General features: G+C 48.2%; 1 protein-coding gene across 1 annotated transcript; it reads left to right on the top strand.

Annotated features, from left to right (window-relative positions):
- The first annotated feature begins 6465 nt into the window (after positions 1 to 6465).
- Positions 6466 to 15207, top strand: LOC119623233 (aflatoxin B1 aldehyde reductase member 4-like). Its single transcript, XM_073008137.1, has 7 exons — positions 6466 to 6932; positions 10232 to 10419; positions 10609 to 10713; positions 11518 to 11614; positions 11825 to 11924; positions 12494 to 12623; positions 13742 to 15207. Exons 1-7 carry the CDS (start codon positions 6719 to 6721, stop codon positions 13901 to 13903), a joined length of 996 nt encoding a protein of 331 aa, XP_072864238.1. The 5' UTR covers positions 6466 to 6718; the 3' UTR covers positions 13904 to 15207.
- The last annotated feature ends 2317 nt before the right edge of the window (positions 15208 to 17524 follow it).

Here is a 17524-nt window from a genome sequence, read left to right as displayed (position 1 = left end):
CCACTGAAGAGTTCCTCATTAAACGTTTCATCCTATGGTTTCTTTGTTTTTAGAGGCAAAGTCTCAATATGGCTCAAACTCCTGGCCTCAAACGATCTACCCACCTTGGTCTCTCAAAATGCTGGGACTACAGGTGTGAGCCAACACACCTAACCCTCATCTTATGGTTTTATCTATTGATGATCTTTGCCTGAATCACTCAAAATAGAGTTTTAAACTCTGGGACTATGTTTTGTACATCCTTGATATATTTTGTACATCCTCAAAACAGATCTTACGACTGTAAGATTTATAGGTACAACCTCTGTTATTTTTTTTTTTTAATTTCATTTTTATTTATTTATTTTTTTGAGACGGAGTCTTGCTCTGTCGCCCAGGCTGGAGTACAGTGGCACGATCTCGGCTCACTGCAAGCTCTGCCTCTGGGGTTCACACCATTCTCCTGCCTCAGCCTCCTGAGTAGCTGGGATTACAGGCACCCACCACCACGCCCGGCTAACTTTTTGTATTTTTAGTAGAGACGGGGTTTCACTGGGTTATCCAGGATGGTCTCGATCTCCTGACCTCGTGATCAGGCGTGAGCCACTGCGCCCGGCCTATTATTTTTATTTTTAATTTTGTTTTTTTCTTGAGACAGTGTCTTGCTGTGTTACCCAGGCTGGAGTGCAGTGGCACAAACATGGCTCAGTGCAGCCTCCACTTCCCAGGCTCAAGGGATCCTCCCACCTCAGCCCCTCAAGTAGCTGGAATCACAGTCATGTGCCACCACACCCAGCTAGAATTTTTAATTAAAGGTTTCTTTAATAAGAAAAAAAAAAATTGGCCGGGCGCAGTGGCTCACGCCTGTAATCCCACCATTTTGAGAGGCCAAGGCAGAAGGATCACTTGAGGTCACTTGAGGTCAGGTGCTCGAGACCAGCCAGGCCAACATGGTGAAACACCGTGTTTACTAAAAATACAAAAAAATCAGGTGTGGTGGTGCACGCCTGTAGTCCCAGACACTCGCAAAGCAGAGGCAGGAGAATCACTTGAACCCAGGAGACAGAGGTTGCAGTGAGCCAAGATTGTGCCACTGCGCTCCAGCCTGGGTGACAGAGCAAGACTCAATCTCATAAAATAAAATAAAATAAAATAAAATAAAATAAAATAAAATAAAATAATAAAAATAAAATAAAATATTTAAGAGATAGGTTCTTCTCTGTTGTCCAGGCAGGAGTTCAGTGGCAGGAATATAGATCACTGCAGCCTCAGACTCCTGGACTCAAGGGATCCTTCCAAGTCAGCCTTCTGAATCACTAGGACTGCAGTCAGCCTACATTTAAATGGAAAGTACAGCTATTTGACCATTGCAGCAAAATCTCTCCAGCCGTGGGCAGGGCAGCAGGCAATACTTGGAGCAGCCCCTTAAAATGATGAAAGGGGCCCAACTTGGAAATTTAGATAACACCACTCATCCAAAAGCCGGACCCCAAGAAAAGTCCCATTTGCTGACCAGAGGGAGACACCCTACAGACAAAATTTATTCTTTATAAAAAGAAGTCAACCCCTGATTCTTTTTATCCATACAACATAGATTCTCCCTGATGTGCGGTGGTCTGTCAGTTATCTTTGGACAAAAAAGCACACCAAAATTCAATTGCTTAAAATGACAAAATCCCCCAAGATGATGAGAAAATTCAACATAATCCTTGTCCAAATCCCAACTGGCTTTATTTGATTTTAGTTTATTTTTCAAGATGGAGTCTCACTCTGTCTCCCAGGCTAGAGTGCAGTGGCGCAATCTCGGCTCACTGCAACTTCCATCTCCTGGGTTCAACTGATTTTTCCTGCACAGCTTCCTGAGTAGCTGGGATTACAGGTGTGAGCCACCCACCTGGTTAATTTGTGTATTTTTGTAGAAACTGGGTTTTGCCATGTTGTCCAGGCTGGTCTTGAACTCCTGACCTCAGTTGATATGCCCCTCTTGGTGCCTCGAATGCTGGGATTACAGGCATGAGCCACTACGCTCACCCAGCATTTTTTTTTTTTTTTTTTTTTGAGACCACAGAAATTGGAAAACTGATTCTAAAATTCACAGGGAAATTCAGGGCACCCAGGATACCCAAAATATGCTTGAAAAAGAACACAGTTGGAGGACTGACACTTTCTGATTTCAGAACTTAATACAAAACTACATAGCTGGGTGTGGTGGCAGGTGCCAGTAATCCCAGCTACTCGCAAGGCTGAGGCAGGGAGAATTGCTTGAATCTGGGAGAGGAAGGTTGCAGTGAACCGAGATCAGGCCACTACACTCCAGCCTGGGCGACAGAGTGAGACTGCGTCTCCAAACAAAACAAAACAAAAAACAAGCAAATAAACAGAAGAAACAACTACAGTGCTAAAGACAGTGTGGTCCTGGCATAAGGCTAGACATAAATCAATGGATCAGAATTTAGAGTCCAGCAGTAAACCCCTTCATATATTATCAATTAATTTTAAAAAGTGTCATACAATTCAACAAGGAAAATAACCATGTTCACAAAATATTAACTCAAACGAATCAGCCACCTAAATGTATAAGGTAAAACTGTAAAACTCTTAGAAGAAAATACTGGATAAGTATGACTTTGGATTAGGCAGTGGTTTCTTACATATTGACACCTAAAGCACACGTGGCAAAAGAAAAAGTAAAGTCAACACCATCAAAGTTGAGAATGTTCGTGCTTCAGAGAACACTATCAAGAAAGTGAAAAGACAACCCACAGAATGGGACAGTATTTTGCAAATCACATATCTGTTAAGGAACTTGTAGCTAGAAAAGAGACAGGACTCTTACAACTTAATCAAAGAAAAGACCCACACAGGTGCAGTGGCTCACGCCTGTAATCCCAACACTTTGGGAGGCTGAGGTGGGAGGATCCCTTGAGGCCAGGAGTTCGGGACCAGCCTGGCCAACAAGGCGAGATGCTGTCTCTACTAAAAATACAAAAATTAGCCAGGTGTGGTGGCACATATGTGTAATTCCAGCTATTCAGGAGCTGAGGCACGAGAATTGCTTGAACCTGGGAGGCCGAGGTTGCAGTGAGCAGAGATCACACCACTGCACTCCAGTCTGTACAACAGAGTGAGAGTTCGTCTCAAAAAAAAAAAAAAAAAAAGTGAATGCTTACATTATTGATTTGAGATATTTCTGCTTTTATAATATGTCAAAGTGATGCTGTAAATTTTCCTCTTAGCACTACTGTGGCTGCATCTCAGAAAATTTGACATATCATGTTTTTACTTTCATTCAGTTCAAAATATGATCTAATTTTCCTTGAGATTACATCTTTGATCCATGGGTAATTTAATTTCCAAGTATGTGGGGATTTTCCAGATATCATTCCGTTGTTATTTTCTATTTTTCCTTTTTATTCTATTTATTTATTTACCTATTTACTTATTTTCAGTTCCCTCTCGGGCTCTAAGTTCTGTTATTATATTCTAGTTTAATTATGTTCAGAAATGTACTTTGTATTATTTAAATCCTTTGAAATTTGTGTGTTCATTTTTTTCTTTTCTTTTTTTCCCCTTTTCTTTTGCTTTTTTTTGTTTTTTTGTTTTGTTTTGTTTTGTTTTTGTTTTTTTTATTTTTTTGAGTCGGAGTCTCACTCTGTTGCCAAGGCTGGAGTGCACTGGTGTGATCTCGGTTCACTGCAACCTCCACCTGCTGGGGCAAGCGATTTTCCTGCCTCAGCCCCCTGAGTAACTGGGATTATAGGCATAAGCCACCACCCCTGGCTAATTTTTATACTTTTAGTAGAGATGGGGTTTCACCATGTTGGCCAGGCTGGTCTAGAGAAGCCCTGACCTCAGGTAATCTGCCTGCCTCGACCTCCAAAAGTGTTTGGATTACAGGTGTGAGCTACCACACCCGGCCTGTTAGTTTATTTTTGGTATTTTCTTTTTTAGACTGAATCTCACTCTGTTGCCCAGGCTGGAGTGCAGTGGCATGATCTTGGCTCATTGCAACCTCTGTCTCCCAGGTTCAAGTGATTTTCCTGTCTCAGCCTCTCGTGTAGCTGAGATTACAGGTGCATGCCACCATGCCTGTCTATTTTTTATATTTTTAGTAGAGATGGATTCTCACGATGTTGACCAGGCTGATCTGAAACGCCTGACCTCAAGTGATCTCCCTGCCTCTGTCTCTCAAAGTGCTGGGATTACAGATGTGAGCCGCCACACCCGGCCTCCTTTGCATGTATTAAGACTTGTTTTATGCCTCCAAAGATGGTATATCTTGGTGGATGTGCACTTTAATGCACATTCTGCTGTTGCTGGGTATTCCGTTCATGTTGTTTATGTGGAATTGGTTAAATAGTGTTATTCAAGTCTTCTTTTTTTTTTTTTTTTTTTTTTTTTGAGATGGAGTCTTGCTCTGTCACCCAGGCTAGAGTGCAGTGGCATGATCTCGGCTCACTGCAACCTCTGCCTCCTGGGTTCAAGCAATTCTGTGCTTCAGCCTCCCAAGTAGCTGAGATTACCCTGCCACCATGTCTGGCTAATTTTTTGCATTTTTAGTAGAGACGGGGTTTCCCCATCTTGGCCAGGCTGGTCTTGAACTCCTGACCTCGCAATCCACCCACCTCAGCCTCCCAAAGTGCTGGGATTACAGACGTGAGCCACGGCGCCCGGCCTGTTCAAGTCTTGTATAGCTTTACTGAGTTTCTGTAAATTATGACTGATAACTGTTCTACAACTGTTGAGAGTGGTGTGCTGAAACCTCCAACTATAATTTTGTATTTGTCTATTTCTTCTTAAGTTCTATTATTGCTTTTCATGCATTTTGATGCTCTACTTTTATTTGCATATACATTGAGGATTCTATTTTCTTTGTTAATTGACCTCTTTGTCATTATGATATGTCCGTCATTGTCTTTGGTAGGTTTTTGTTGCTGTTGTTGTTGTTGTTGTGTTGAGACAGGGTCTCAATCTGCTGCCTAGGTTGGAGTGCAGTGGCATGAACACAGCTCACTGCAGCCTTAACTTCCCAGGCTCAGCTGATCCTCCCACCTCAGCCTCCTGAAGAACTGGGACCACAGGCACATGCTACCACATTGTGATAATCTTTTTAAAATTTTTTTTGTAGAGATAAGATCTCTCTGTGTTGCCCAGGCTGGTCTCAAACTCCTGGGCTCAAGCAATCCTCCCTTTTCAGCCTCCCAAAGTGCTGAGATTACAGGTGTCAACCACTGTGTGGGCCAGTATTTTTTGTTTTGAAATCTACTTTGTCTGATATTGACATAGCCATTCCAACTTTTTAAAATTTAGTTTTGTCAAGGTATGTCTTTTCCCATCTTTTTACCTTTTTCTTTTCTTTTCTTTTCTTTTTTTTGCGACAGAATTTTGCTCTTGTTACCTAGGCTGGAGTGGAGTGCAATGGTGCGATCTTGGCTCACCGCAACCTCTACCTCCCACATTCAAGCGATTCTCCTGCCTCAGCCTCCCAGGTAGCTGGGATTACAGGCATGCACCACCACGCCCAGTTAATTTTGTATTTTTAGTAGAGACGGGGTTTCTCCATGTTAGTTAGGCTGGTCTCCAACTCTTGACCTTAGGTGATCCGCCCCCCTTGGCCTCCCAAAGTGCTGGGATTACAGGCGTGAGCCACCGCGCCTGGTCCATCTTTTTACTGTTTGCTTACTCTGTTTATATATTTCAATAGTTTTCTAATATTTACTATATAGTTGGGTTTTGCTTTTTTATCCATTCTAACAATCTCTGCCTTTTACTTGTAAGTATTTTTTTATTTATATTTAATGTAATTATTGATATGATTAGGTTTAAATTAATCTTGCTGTTGGTTTTTCATTTGTTCCATCTGTCTATTTGTCTTTTTCTTTTTTTTTTTCTTTTGTATTTGGAGACAGATTTGCCCTCTGTCACCCAGGGCAGAGTGCAGTGGAGCTATCAAAGCACACTGCAGCTGGGCATTGGTCCATTTTTCTCTCTTCTTTTTTTCTTTTACTCTTTGGAGACCAGGCCTCCCTATGTTGCCCAGGCTGGATTCAAACTCCTGAGCTCAGTCTATTCTCCTGCCTTGATCTCCCAAAGTGTTGAGATTTCAGGCCTAAGTCACCGCAGTCAGTCCGTTTATTTATTTATTTATTTATTTATTTATTTTTTCCACTTAGGTACAGAATTCAATGCCAACAGTTCTTTTCTTTCATGACTTTAACCATGTCACTCCACGGGGACTCTGTCTTAAGCCTTTGGTAAGCCTCGTCCTCCTGAACCACAGGGCAGGCAGGTGGAACAGCCCTTAGGTCCACCCCACTCCTAAGCTCCCTCCTGGAGGAGACAGAGACCTGGGACAGCTCCCGGGCGGGCGAGGTCCAGGGATGGGGGGCGACGGGACAGGGAGGAGTCCCCGCCCTTGGGGATCGTCGCCACCCTTGGACCCCCTCACCCTTGCGGACGTTGAGGAGTGTTACAATGGCCAAGAAGTGAGTCACGGGTAGGAAGCCACAGTCATTTTGCCTCTTGCTTGGTGCAAGTGCAGACGGTCCTCGTGGTTGAGCGCGGAGTTCAGCGCGTGGGCGGTGTTGGGCACATTCAGCCGCGCCCTCAACCCCACTCCGCGGTGGGCGGGGCCCGAGCCAGTCCCTAAAGCCAAGCGGCCGCCAGTTCCTGGGCTGGTGCTTCCGACTGACCGCTCCGTGCTGCGCCCGGTCTGTCCCAGTATCCCGTTGCCGCCGTCATGTCCCGGCAGCTATCGCGGGCCCGGCCCGCCACGGTGCTGGGCGCCATGGAGATGGGGCGCCGCATGGACGCGCCCACCAGCGCAGCAGTCACGCGCGCCTTCCTGGAGCGCGGCCACACCGAGATAGACACGGCCTTCCTGTACAGCGACGGCCAGTCCGAGACCATCCTGGGCGGCCTGGGGCTCGGGCTGGGAAGCAGCGACTGCAGAGGTAACAGTGGCCCCTGATCCTCCTTCTACACCGTGCAGAGCTGAGCCTGTCCACAACCGTGCACCGCCCAGGTCTCCCTGGCCCCAGGCAGCACCCACGGCTTTGTTCCCCACCCCCCAACCCCCGTCCACCTCTCAGCCTTGGGAACCCCAGGCACCTCAGGCACATCTAGCTCTGGACAACTGGACAGTACTTTGTCTGGACTCCTTTTCTCTGGTCTTCTCTTCCGGGAGGTAGCTCAGCACCCTCACTGACGCCTGGATGACTTGGTCTTGCCTGCAATGACTTGGCTAGCCCCTCTCTGGAGCACGAAAAACACTGGAATCTGGCATTGTGCAACTGCTGTCCCCACCTGTGCCCTGCAGGTGCCCTTGACGGGCCTGATCTGCAGAAATTCTGTGCTTATCGCCTGGCACTCCCTGGCACGGTCTGAAATCAGAGTTTAGACCCAGCACACTATCTGCTTGCTCCTACGCTCACGCCAGCCTGCTCAGGGACCTGGACTTTGCTCTGAGTACCTTGTGGTGCTCACAATGGTACCTCACCAGGGTGGCAACGCCCGGGAACCTTGGCAGCTCCCTTAGCTCGATGGGGAATTGGGTGTGGTACAGGGTCTCACTGCCCTCTCTGTGGGAGGCTCTGTCTGAGGCTATTGGAGAGAAATGGACACTAACCCACTCCAGGAAGTTCGAATTCTAGAGATGGCTGGAGAGCCGAGTGAGCCCTTTTTGGGAGGGACCCCGTGAAGAAAGAACGGATAGGAGTTTGCCAGGAGGAGTAAGAGGGGCAAGGGCGTCAGGGCAGTGGGCATGGGTGTGGAAAGGCAAATGTGATTTGCCAACACTGTGGGTGGGGAGGAGGCAGGTGTAGCCTGAGGGGAGGATGTGTGTAAAGGGGCAGGAGGAGCCACCCTCAGTCTGATGCCACGTGCGGTGCTTAGGCCAATGCCCGCAGACACAGTGAGGGCTGGGAAATGTTAGCTGTTTCTGTGTTCTTAATATTAGCACCATTTCCTCCTTCCACTCTGACTGTCTGAGTGGAGTCTTGTCCATTTCTCCTCTGATTCACCAAATGGTACATCTCAAACAAAAGAAGCCTGTGCCCGCATCTCAGTGCCACGCTCTTTCTAGATCACCTGACTGCCACTTGGTGAGAGCTCTGATCTTATTTCCGTTTTTTGTTTTGTTTTGTTTTTTGTTTTTTATACAGGGCCTTGCTCTTTTACCTAGGCTGGAGTGCAATAGTGCGATCATGGCTCATTGCGGCTTTGACCTCTCAGGGCTCAAGCCATCCTCCCACCTCCGTCTCCAGAGCAGCTGGGACTAACACAGACCTGTGCCACCACACCTGGCTAAATTTTTGTATTAATCAACGAAACCAGAGTCTCACTTTATTGCCCAGGCTGGCCTCAAACTCCTGGGCTCAAGTAATCCTCCTGCCCTGGCTTCCCAAAGTGCCGAGATTACAGGTGTGAGCGAACACAGATCCACACCCTCTGCCTGGCCCTTATTTCTGACTTTTTTCTTTCCTCTATTAATCCTTCCTTGTCTTCTGTCTTTGAGTCCACGGTTGGCTGGTGAAAGTCCTCAGATCTCAGATCTGAAGTGAAGTTCAGTTGAGAAGCAGAGGGGTGGAGGTGGTATGGAAAAATTCCAAATGAATAGTTCCTCAAACCTGCTCCCTCCCAGGTCTCAAGGGCTCCAGTGACTGCCCTCCTGCCAGCCTAAGTGACTTTCTAAGTGTGAAAAGTGGGAAGAGGACTCTCCACTCCCCTGTTATTCCAGCCCACTAGGATCTAGGATTCTTTTTTAATTTTTCTTTTGAAACAGGGTCTCATTCTGTTGTCCAGGCTGGAGCACAGTGGCACAATATTTGCTCACTACAGCCTTGACCTCCTAGGCTCATGTGATCCTCTCAACTCAGTCTCCCAAGTAGCTGAGATTACAGGCGTGTGCCCCCATGCCCGGCCAAATTTTGTATTTTTTGTAGGGACGGGGTTTCACCATTTTGCCTAGGCTGGTCTCAAACTCCTGGGCTCAAGAGATCCACCCTCCTGGGCCTAAGTGTTGGCCTTATGGGGGTGAGCCACTGTGCCTCATCTCCAACTAAGATTTCTTTTTTTTTTTTTTTTTTGACACAGAGTCTGGTTCTGGCACACAGGCTGGAGTATAGTGGCAAGATCTCGGCTCACTGCAACCTCTGCCTCCTGGGTTCACTCAATTCTTGTGCCTCAGCCTCCCGAATAGCTGGGATGACAAGTTTGAGCCACTGAACCCAGCCTCCAACTAGGATTCCTTTTTTTTTTTTTTTTTTTTTTTTTGAGACGGAGTCTCGCTCTGTCGCCCAGGCTGGAGTGCAGTGGCGCAATCTCGGCTCACTGCAAGCTCCGCCTCCCGGGTTCACGCCATTCTCCTACCTCAGCCTCCCGAGTAGCTGGGACTACAGGCGCCCGCCACTGCGCCCGGCTAATTTTTTTCTATTTTTTAGTAGAGACGGGGTTTCACCATGGTCTCAATCTCCTGACCTTGTTATCCGCCCGCCTCGGCCTCCCAAAGTGCTGGGATTACAGGCGTGAGCCACCGCGCCCGGCCCCAACTAGGATTCTTAATAGGGCGCAGGGAGAAGCGTGTTAAGCTTACTTTATTTTTATTTATTTATTTTTTTTGACAGTCTTGCTCTGTTGCCCAGGCTTTACTGCAATGGTGTGATCTAGGCTCACTGCAACCTCTACCTCCCAGATTCATGCAATTCTTTCTTTCTTTCTTTCTTTCTTTTTTTTTTTTTTTTTGAGACAGGCTCTTGCTTTGTCGCCCAAGCTGGAGTGCAGTGGTGCGATCTCAGCTCACTGCAAGCTCCGCCTCCCAGGTTCATGCCATTCTCCTGCCTCAGCCTCCCGAGTAACTGGGACTACAGGTGCCCACCACCATGCCCAGCTAATTTTTTGTATTTTTAGTAGAGACAGGGTTTCACCGTGTTAGCTAGGATGGCCTTGAACTCCTGACTTTGTGAGCTGCCTGCCTCAGCCTCCCAAAGTGCTGGGATTACAGGCGTTAGCCACCACACCTGGCCGGTTCATGAAATTCTTGTGCCTAGCCTCCCTAGCAGGGATTACAGGCGTGCACAACCACCCCCAGCTAATTTCTGTATTTTTAGTAGAGACGCCGTTTCACCATGTTGGCCAGGATGGTCTCAAATTCCTGACCTCAGGTGATTTACCCGCCTTGGTCTCCCAGTGTGCTGGGATTACAGGTGTGAGCCACCACGTCCAGCCCTGAATTTTCATTTCACTCTCCTCTCAGTGAAAATTGCTACCAAGGCCAATCCATGGATGGGGAACTCCCTGAAGCCTGACAGTCTCCGGTTCCAGCTGGAGACGTCACTGAAGCGGCTGCAGTGTCCCCGAGTGGACCTCTTCTACCTACATGGACCTGACCACAGCACCCCGGTGGAAGAGACGCTGCGTGCCTGCCACCAGCTGCACCAGGAGGTGAGGGGACCCCTGAGCTCTGGGAGGTGGCCCGCTACTGCTCTCATTCTGATCCCACTGGTGAGATCAGAGGCACCAGGGCGGTCCCAAGGTGGAGCAGGGAACAGCCCCACTCCCAAGGGCCCCACCCTGGCCTCCCCTTCCTGGTCTGCGCTGCACTGCGTTCTGACTGGAGCCTCACCCCTGCAGGGCAAGTTTGTGGAGCTTGGCCTCTCCAACTATGCCGCCTGGGAAGTGGCCGAGATCTGTACCCTCTGCAAGAGCAATGGCTGGATCGTGCCCACTGTGTACCAGGTGAGGGCTGAGGCTGCAGAGGCCAAGGTCTCCAGAACTCCTGCTCATCCTGGGCTGTCTTTGCTGCCCTGACTGCCCCCTGTGCCCTCTGCATAGCAGCCACCCCCTGCTAAAAGTCTGCAGATGGCTCCCAGGTACCCTCAGAATGCCATTCAAGCTCCTCAGGCTGGCCACTGGGCATCTGCTTCCTTCCTGCCGGCCTGTGCACCTTGGACCCTTCCTTCCCCACCTGGCCCTGCACTCAGCCTGGGACATGCCCTTCCCCGCCACTGTCCCTTCCCCGCCACTGTCCCTTCCCTGCCACTGCCCCTTCTCTGGGAGAAGGGTTCAGGTCTCATATACGTGTCTCATCATCTGGAAGCCTTTCTAGATGGTCCCAGAAGGCCCTGAGAACTCAGGTCCTTGTTTACCTCCTCATGATTCATTGCACAAATATTTGTACACCTGCTTGGTGCCAGGCACTGGTCACAGAACTTTCTCGTCTATTAAGATTGCCTCATTACTCGATTATAACTATTTATACTTGACCTTATTATAAAACCTTGAGGGAAGAGACCCTGTCCTTTTGGCTTAACAATCCAAATCTGACAACCAGCCCGTAGTTGGTGCTCATGAAAGTTGGCTGAATGAATGAATTTTCCTCGGGCATAAGCCCCTTTCGCCAGCACCAGTAAGAATAAGTATATGCCCAGATGGTTAAAGGCCTAGAATTGATAAGGTCTGAAATAAGGGTTCTATAAGGGTAAATTTGAGGTCCCTTCTTTTGACACATCCACTCTCTCCCCGGGGTCCCTCTCTCTGCAGGGCATGTACAGCGCCACCACCCGGCAAGTGGAAACGGAGCTCTTCCCCTGCCTCAGGCACTTTGGACTGAGGTTCTATGCCTACAGCCCTCTGGCTGGTATGTGGAGCATTCCTGGCCCTGACTCAGCTGATTCCCGACCCACAGATGCCCAGCCCAGGACCTGGGAAGCAGGGAGGGTTTGACAAGAGGCTGGGCTGCGTCCTTCAGCCCTCCTGGGTCCCTGCCCCTCCCCTAGACCAGAGCCCTGAGGGATGTGGCAGCTTCTGGGGACTCTGGGCCCGGGGGCTGATTGCTGCCTTCCCACAGGGGGCCTGCTGACTGGCAGGTACAAGTATGAGGACAAGGACGGGAAACAGCCCGTGGGCCGCTTCTTTGGGAATCAGTGGGCAGAGATCTACAGGAGTCGGTGAGCTGGAGGTGCTTGGTGTGGATGGCTGGGGTGGGGTCATCTTTATGTGGAATGAAGTCCTGGCTGCTCCTGGGGTAAAGCCTTTCCTCGCTGCTGCACCTACTCCCCTGCATTCCTTCAGGAATTTCCAAACCCTCCGCGGGTTTTCTTGTTGTCTGGGGACCTCCAGGAGGAAATGAGGCTCCCTGGACCTCAGGGTCTTGAAGTCATAGCTCTTTCCTGAGCAATCACCTGCTAGGAAGGAAAGAAGGAGTCCTGGAGGGAGGTCTAGGAGGCCTGGGGCCGAATCCTGCCCCATCTCAGCGGCCTGTGTGTCCCTAGGGGAAAATAAGAGCAGGGTGATGAGTTCTCAGGAATAAAGATTGGTTGAGGTCTCTGTTGAGAGGGCCGGCATCTTGGGTGGTTCTGATGCCCAGCAGGGTAGGAGTCCTGTGACCAGAAAGGACACCCTCCCCTCAGGGCTGCAGGGTGTGGGGTGGGGCAGTGGCCCTGGATGACCCTTTGGTTGTGGCTCCCAGTGTGACCCCCATGGTACTGACCCCTGTGCCACCATCCCCCCTTTGCAGCTTCTGGAAGGAGAACCACTTCGAGGGCATTGCCCTGGTAGAGAAGGCTTTGCAGGCTGCATATGGCGCCAGCACCCCCAGCACGACCTCAGCCGCCCTCCGGTGGATGTACCACCACTCACAGCTGCAGGTAACCAGCGACCCTGGGCGCTCAGCTTCTTCCCTTCCAGGGGGACCAGCATTTAGGTGAAGCCCAAAGCATTTGTTTTCTCGATTCCTCTGAAATTTCTTTCTTCTCTCATAAACACTCTTCCCACTGTTTTTTGTTTTGTGTTGTTTTTGTTTTACTTTTTTTAATTTTTGATACAGAGTCTCGCTCTGTTACCCCAGCTGGAGTGCAGTGGCATGATCTCAGGTCACTGCAACTTCTGCCTCCCAGACTCAAGCAATTCTCCTCCCCCAGCCTCCTGAGTAGCTGGGATTACAGACGTGCACCACTGTGCCCAGCTAATTGTTTTTATTTATAGTAGAAATTGAGTTTCGTCAAGCTGCCTAGTCTGGTCTCGAACTCCTGAGCTCAGACAATGCACCCTCCTCAGCCTCTGAAAGTGCTGGGATGACAGGCGTGAGCCACTGTGCTCCGCCTTCCCATTGGTCTTTGATGGTATCTGAGTACCACGCTTTGTAATGAGGGCTTTACTGCAGGGATTTCATTATTCCTTTGGCTTTATGAAATGACTGTCCCAGTGTTACTGATGAGGAAACTGAGTTTCACCCAGCTATGAAAGGGGAATACATTTTAACACAGGTTTAACTGTAAAGCCCACTAATCTCATCCTTTTGGTGGGAGCTGAAATTTCCCTCTCTCAGTGCCTCATGTCTTCCTCTTTCAAATTTTTCTCCAACTCCAGCCTTAGATGTTGCAATAGTGTCTGGCACATATACAGTAGGTGCTCAATTAATGGGAGCTAAGTGCTCTACATTACTTTTTCATACACATAATTATGTTGAAAATAGAGAAGAGGATTGAGTCTCAGAGAGGTTTTAATAACTTAGTCACCTTTACACGGCTGCTGGGGGGCAGAACTGGGCTGTGAATGTAGGTCTGTCTGGAAGCGTCATGTGGCAGTAGGGGAAATAATACAGGTTTTGAGTGACATGGGTACAGCTATGCAAGGCACCTTAAGTTCTTTCTGGACATATGGGATATAAGAGAGCCCAAATCTCGGTAGGGTTGTGACTGGGAGGGCTGTGAGTGGAGTAGCTGTGTAGCAGAAGAGGGTTGAATTCTGGCTGTCTCCCTTGCAGGGTGCCCACGGGGACGCGGTCATCCTGGGCATGTCCAGCCTGGAGCAGCTGGAGCAGAACTTGGCAGTGGCAGAGGAAGGGCCCCTGGAGCCAGCTGTCGTGGATGCCTTTAATCAAGCCTGGCATTTGTTTGCCCACGAATGTCCCAACTACTTCATCTAGGCCCATCATGGCTCAGGCCGCCCAAGGCTCTTCTGTCACCTCTTGTGCTCTCCCATGCTTTTTGTAATTTAGAATTGCCTCAGTAAATTCTTAGGGATGGAAGTATTTGGACAAAAACCTAACAGTAGAGTCACCACCAAACGAAGAATAAAGCCTCCCAGGATGCTGTGTGTTAGTCTGTTTCCGTTGCTATAAAAGAATACCTGAGACTGGGTCATTTACAAAGAAAAGAGGTTTCTTTGGCTCACGGTTCTGCAGTCTGTACAAGAAGGTGTGGTGCCGGCATCTGCTCCTGGGGAGGGCCTCAGGAAGCTTACAGTCATGGCAGAGGGGAAGCAGAGCCTGCATGTCATATGGCAAGAAAGTGAGCAAGAGACAGACAGGGGAGGAAATTCACACACTGATGGGGGGAATGTGAAATGGTACAACCACTTTGGAAAATAGTTTGGCAATTTCTCCAAGGATTAAACATAAAATTACCATAGGATTCAGCAGTTCCACTTGTGGGTATATAGCCAAGAGAAGTGAAAACATATTTCCCCACAAAAAACTTGGGCATGAGTTTTCACAGTATCATTACTCATAATAGCTGATAATTAAAAACAACCCAAATGTCCATCAATGAATGAATGGATAAAGAAAATGTGGTATATTCATACAACAGACTATTACTCGGCCATTAAAAAAAAAAAAAAGGAGTGGCTCACACCTTTAATCTCAGCACTTTGAGAGGCCAAGGCAGGAGGACTGATTGAAGACAGGAGTTCCAGACCAGTCTGGGCAACAAAGCGAGACCCTGTCTCTACTAAACATAAAAAGAAAGTTAGTGGGGCCCCGTGGCACATACCTGTAGTCCCAGCTGCTCAGGAGGTTGAGGCGGGCGGATTGCTTGAGCCCAGGTATGCACGTCTGGAGTGAGCTATGATTGTGCCACTGCACTCCAGCCTGGGTGACAGACCAAACCCTGTTTCCAAACAAACAAACGAACGGAAGTACTGAAACATCTACAATGTAAGTGCACCTTGAAGACATGTTAAGTTAAAGAAGCCAATTACAAAAGATTTCCTATTGTATGGTTTCGTTTATATGAAATGTCCAGAATAGACAAATCTATTTGAGAGACAGAAAGTAGATGAGTGCTTGCCCAGGACTGGGAGGAGGTTTGCGAGGAAATGGAGATTCACTGCTAATGAGTGCAGGGTTTCTTTTGGGGGTGCTTATGAAGATGCTCTGAAATGGATTGAGATGGTTGTACAACTCTGAATACCTGAAACAGCATTAAATCATCACTTTACGTAGGTCAACTGTACAGTGTCTGAATCATGTCTCGATACAGTTGTTTTTAAAAAACAAAACAGGCCGAGCACGGTGTCTCATGCCTGAAATCCCAGAACTTTGAGAGGCCTAGGCAAAGGCATTGCTTGAACCCAGGAGTTCAAGAGCAGCCTGGGCAACGTGGTGAAATCCCATGTCGACAAAATATACAAAAAATTAGCTGGGTGGTGGCAAACCCGCCGTTTGGGTAGAACTCAGTGGGGGAAGCCTCATCTGTTCGCCAGTGTCTGAGACGTGATTTAGCAGCTGTAGGCTAGGGTCGCCTGAAGACATTCACTTATCAGCTGCTGTCATCACCCGGCACACACGTCCTTCTGCATGTGGCTTCCAAGGGTGCCCATCTCAAGCAAACTAGGCAGAAGCTGTGTGGCCTTTTATGTCCCAGCCTCAGAAGTCTACAGCATCACTCTTGTGTCCTGGGAGGGGCGTCAAAGATACCTGTGCGAAGAACATCTGAGAACATGGGGTGGTTATCTTAGGAAAAGAAACTCTTAACATTGGGAACAACAGTCCTGAGTGGTCAAGTCGAGATGAGCCCCAGGAGCTGCTGAGACTCCCGAGTATCCCCATCAGGGATGCATTCTCTACTATGCTACATCCCACCTGTTAGAATCTTCTGGATGCTATATGTCAAACATAGCTGATGGCCACTTGAATTCAGCCGTTTCATATCTTTTTTCTCTTCTTTTTTCCCACTCCACCTCCTCCCTCAGCCATTTTCTATCTAAAGAGCTTCTCCAAGAGACAGTTCCCAAACAGCACCTTAAATATAGATACAATCTGTATTTGTTAATTTAAAAACAAATGAGAAGGAACAAAAAGACCTAAAGGAGCAGAGCTGGATCTGGAGAGCGTCTAATATATTTCTTCGTCCTCAAACTGAGGAAACTGCTCTGTGCTGTATAAAAGACTGGAGAAGGGCTGGGCGCGGTGGCTCACACCTGTAATCCCAGCACTTTGGGAGGCTGAGGCAGGCGGTCAGGAGATTGAGACCATCCTAGCTAATATGGTGAATCCCCGTCTCTACTAAAAATGCAAAAAATTAGCCGGGCGTGATGGCGGTCACCTGTAGTTCCACTACTCGGGACATTGAGGCAGGAGAATGGCGTGAACCCGGGAGGTGGAGCTATCAGTGAGCCGAGATCATGCCACTGCACTCCAGCCTGGGTGACAGAGCAACACTCCGTCTCAAAAAAAAAAAAAAAAAAAAAAAAATACTGGAGAAGGAGGTCACATAGATTTTGCCCATAGGAATTCACGAGGAGGGGAATTCCTGTAACTTCAGGCTGCAGAGAGGGCCATGGGCTGCCCTATTTGCTTCATTGCTGACCTGCTTGTTCCCAGTGACTGGGTTGGTTGGCATCACCAGTGTCTCAAATTTGGCCATTCTGAATACATTGCAGAAGCAACAAGAAAGTAAGAGCGCCAGGCTCCACAATTGTGTATGAACAAGTACATTTCTGCTGCATGGATTTTGAATTTAGTAAGCCTGTTTGTACCATGGCTTTTTTTTTTTTTTTTTTTTTTTTTTTTGAGACAGACTCTAGCTCTGTTGCCCAGGCTAGAGTGCAACGGCACGATCTTGGCTCGCTGCAACCTCCGCCTCCCAGGTTCAAGCAATTCTCTGCCTCAGTCTCCCGAGTATCTGGGATTACAGGCACCTGCCACCACGCCTGGCTAATTTTTTATATTTTTAGTAGAGATGGGGTTTCACCATCTTGGCCAGGCTGGTCTTGAACTCCTGACCTCGTGATCCACCCGCCTCGGCGTCCCAAAGTGCTGGGATTGCAGGCTTGAGCCTCCGTCCTTACCATGGCATTTGTAAGTGTATGTCCACTGTAGAAACAAATTTCTGTCCTCAACGTTGAGCTTTATTAACTGAATTTGAAATAGCATTCAGAACAGTTAGATGCTTCACCTCTGACAAAATGGATTTCCAAAAGCTTTACTCTGATTCCAAGAGTTGGATGAAAGACAGTTTATATATACAAACTGGGAGCCACCACACCCAGTCTATTTTTTGAAATTTGGGAAATTTATCAAAGTGGTATGTGCCTATGGTTAAAAGCTGTCGCTTTCCAAGGCTCATTCCTCAGAGTCAACTTCTAGAAATTCTTGCAGCTTTCTTTACCTCTAGCAGTTACTGCTGCACTATCTCTAAAGTATACACTTGGCTGGGGGCAGTGGCTCATATCTATAATCCCAACACATTGGGAGATGAAGGTGGATCACTGAGCCCGGGAGTTTGAGACCAGCCTGGGCAGGATGGCGAGACTGTCTCTACAA

This window comes from Chlorocebus sabaeus, chromosome 20, assembly GCF_047675955.1.
Source record: "Chlorocebus sabaeus isolate Y175 chromosome 20, mChlSab1.0.hap1, whole genome shotgun sequence".
In the NCBI taxonomy this organism is placed as follows: domain Eukaryota; kingdom Metazoa; phylum Chordata; class Mammalia; order Primates; family Cercopithecidae; genus Chlorocebus; species Chlorocebus sabaeus.
The sequence above is the reverse complement of the archived record's forward strand: the minus strand, read 5'-3'. Positions and strand labels throughout refer to the sequence as shown.

Bases quoted from the DNA above. Each gene is read 5' to 3' on its own strand.
- LOC119623233 (XM_073008137.1), top strand. From the start codon at position 6,719: ATGTCCCGGCAGCTATCGCGGGCCCGGCCCGCCACGGTGCTGGGCGCC. The intron at 10,714-11,517 runs GTGAGGGCTGAG...CTCTCTCTGCAG, and splicing joins TCGTGCCCACTGTGTACCAG to GGCATGTACAGCGCCACCAC. The intron at 11,615-11,824 runs GTATGTGGAGCA...GCCTTCCCACAG, and splicing joins TGCCTACAGCCCTCTGGCTG to GGGGCCTGCTGACTGGCAGG.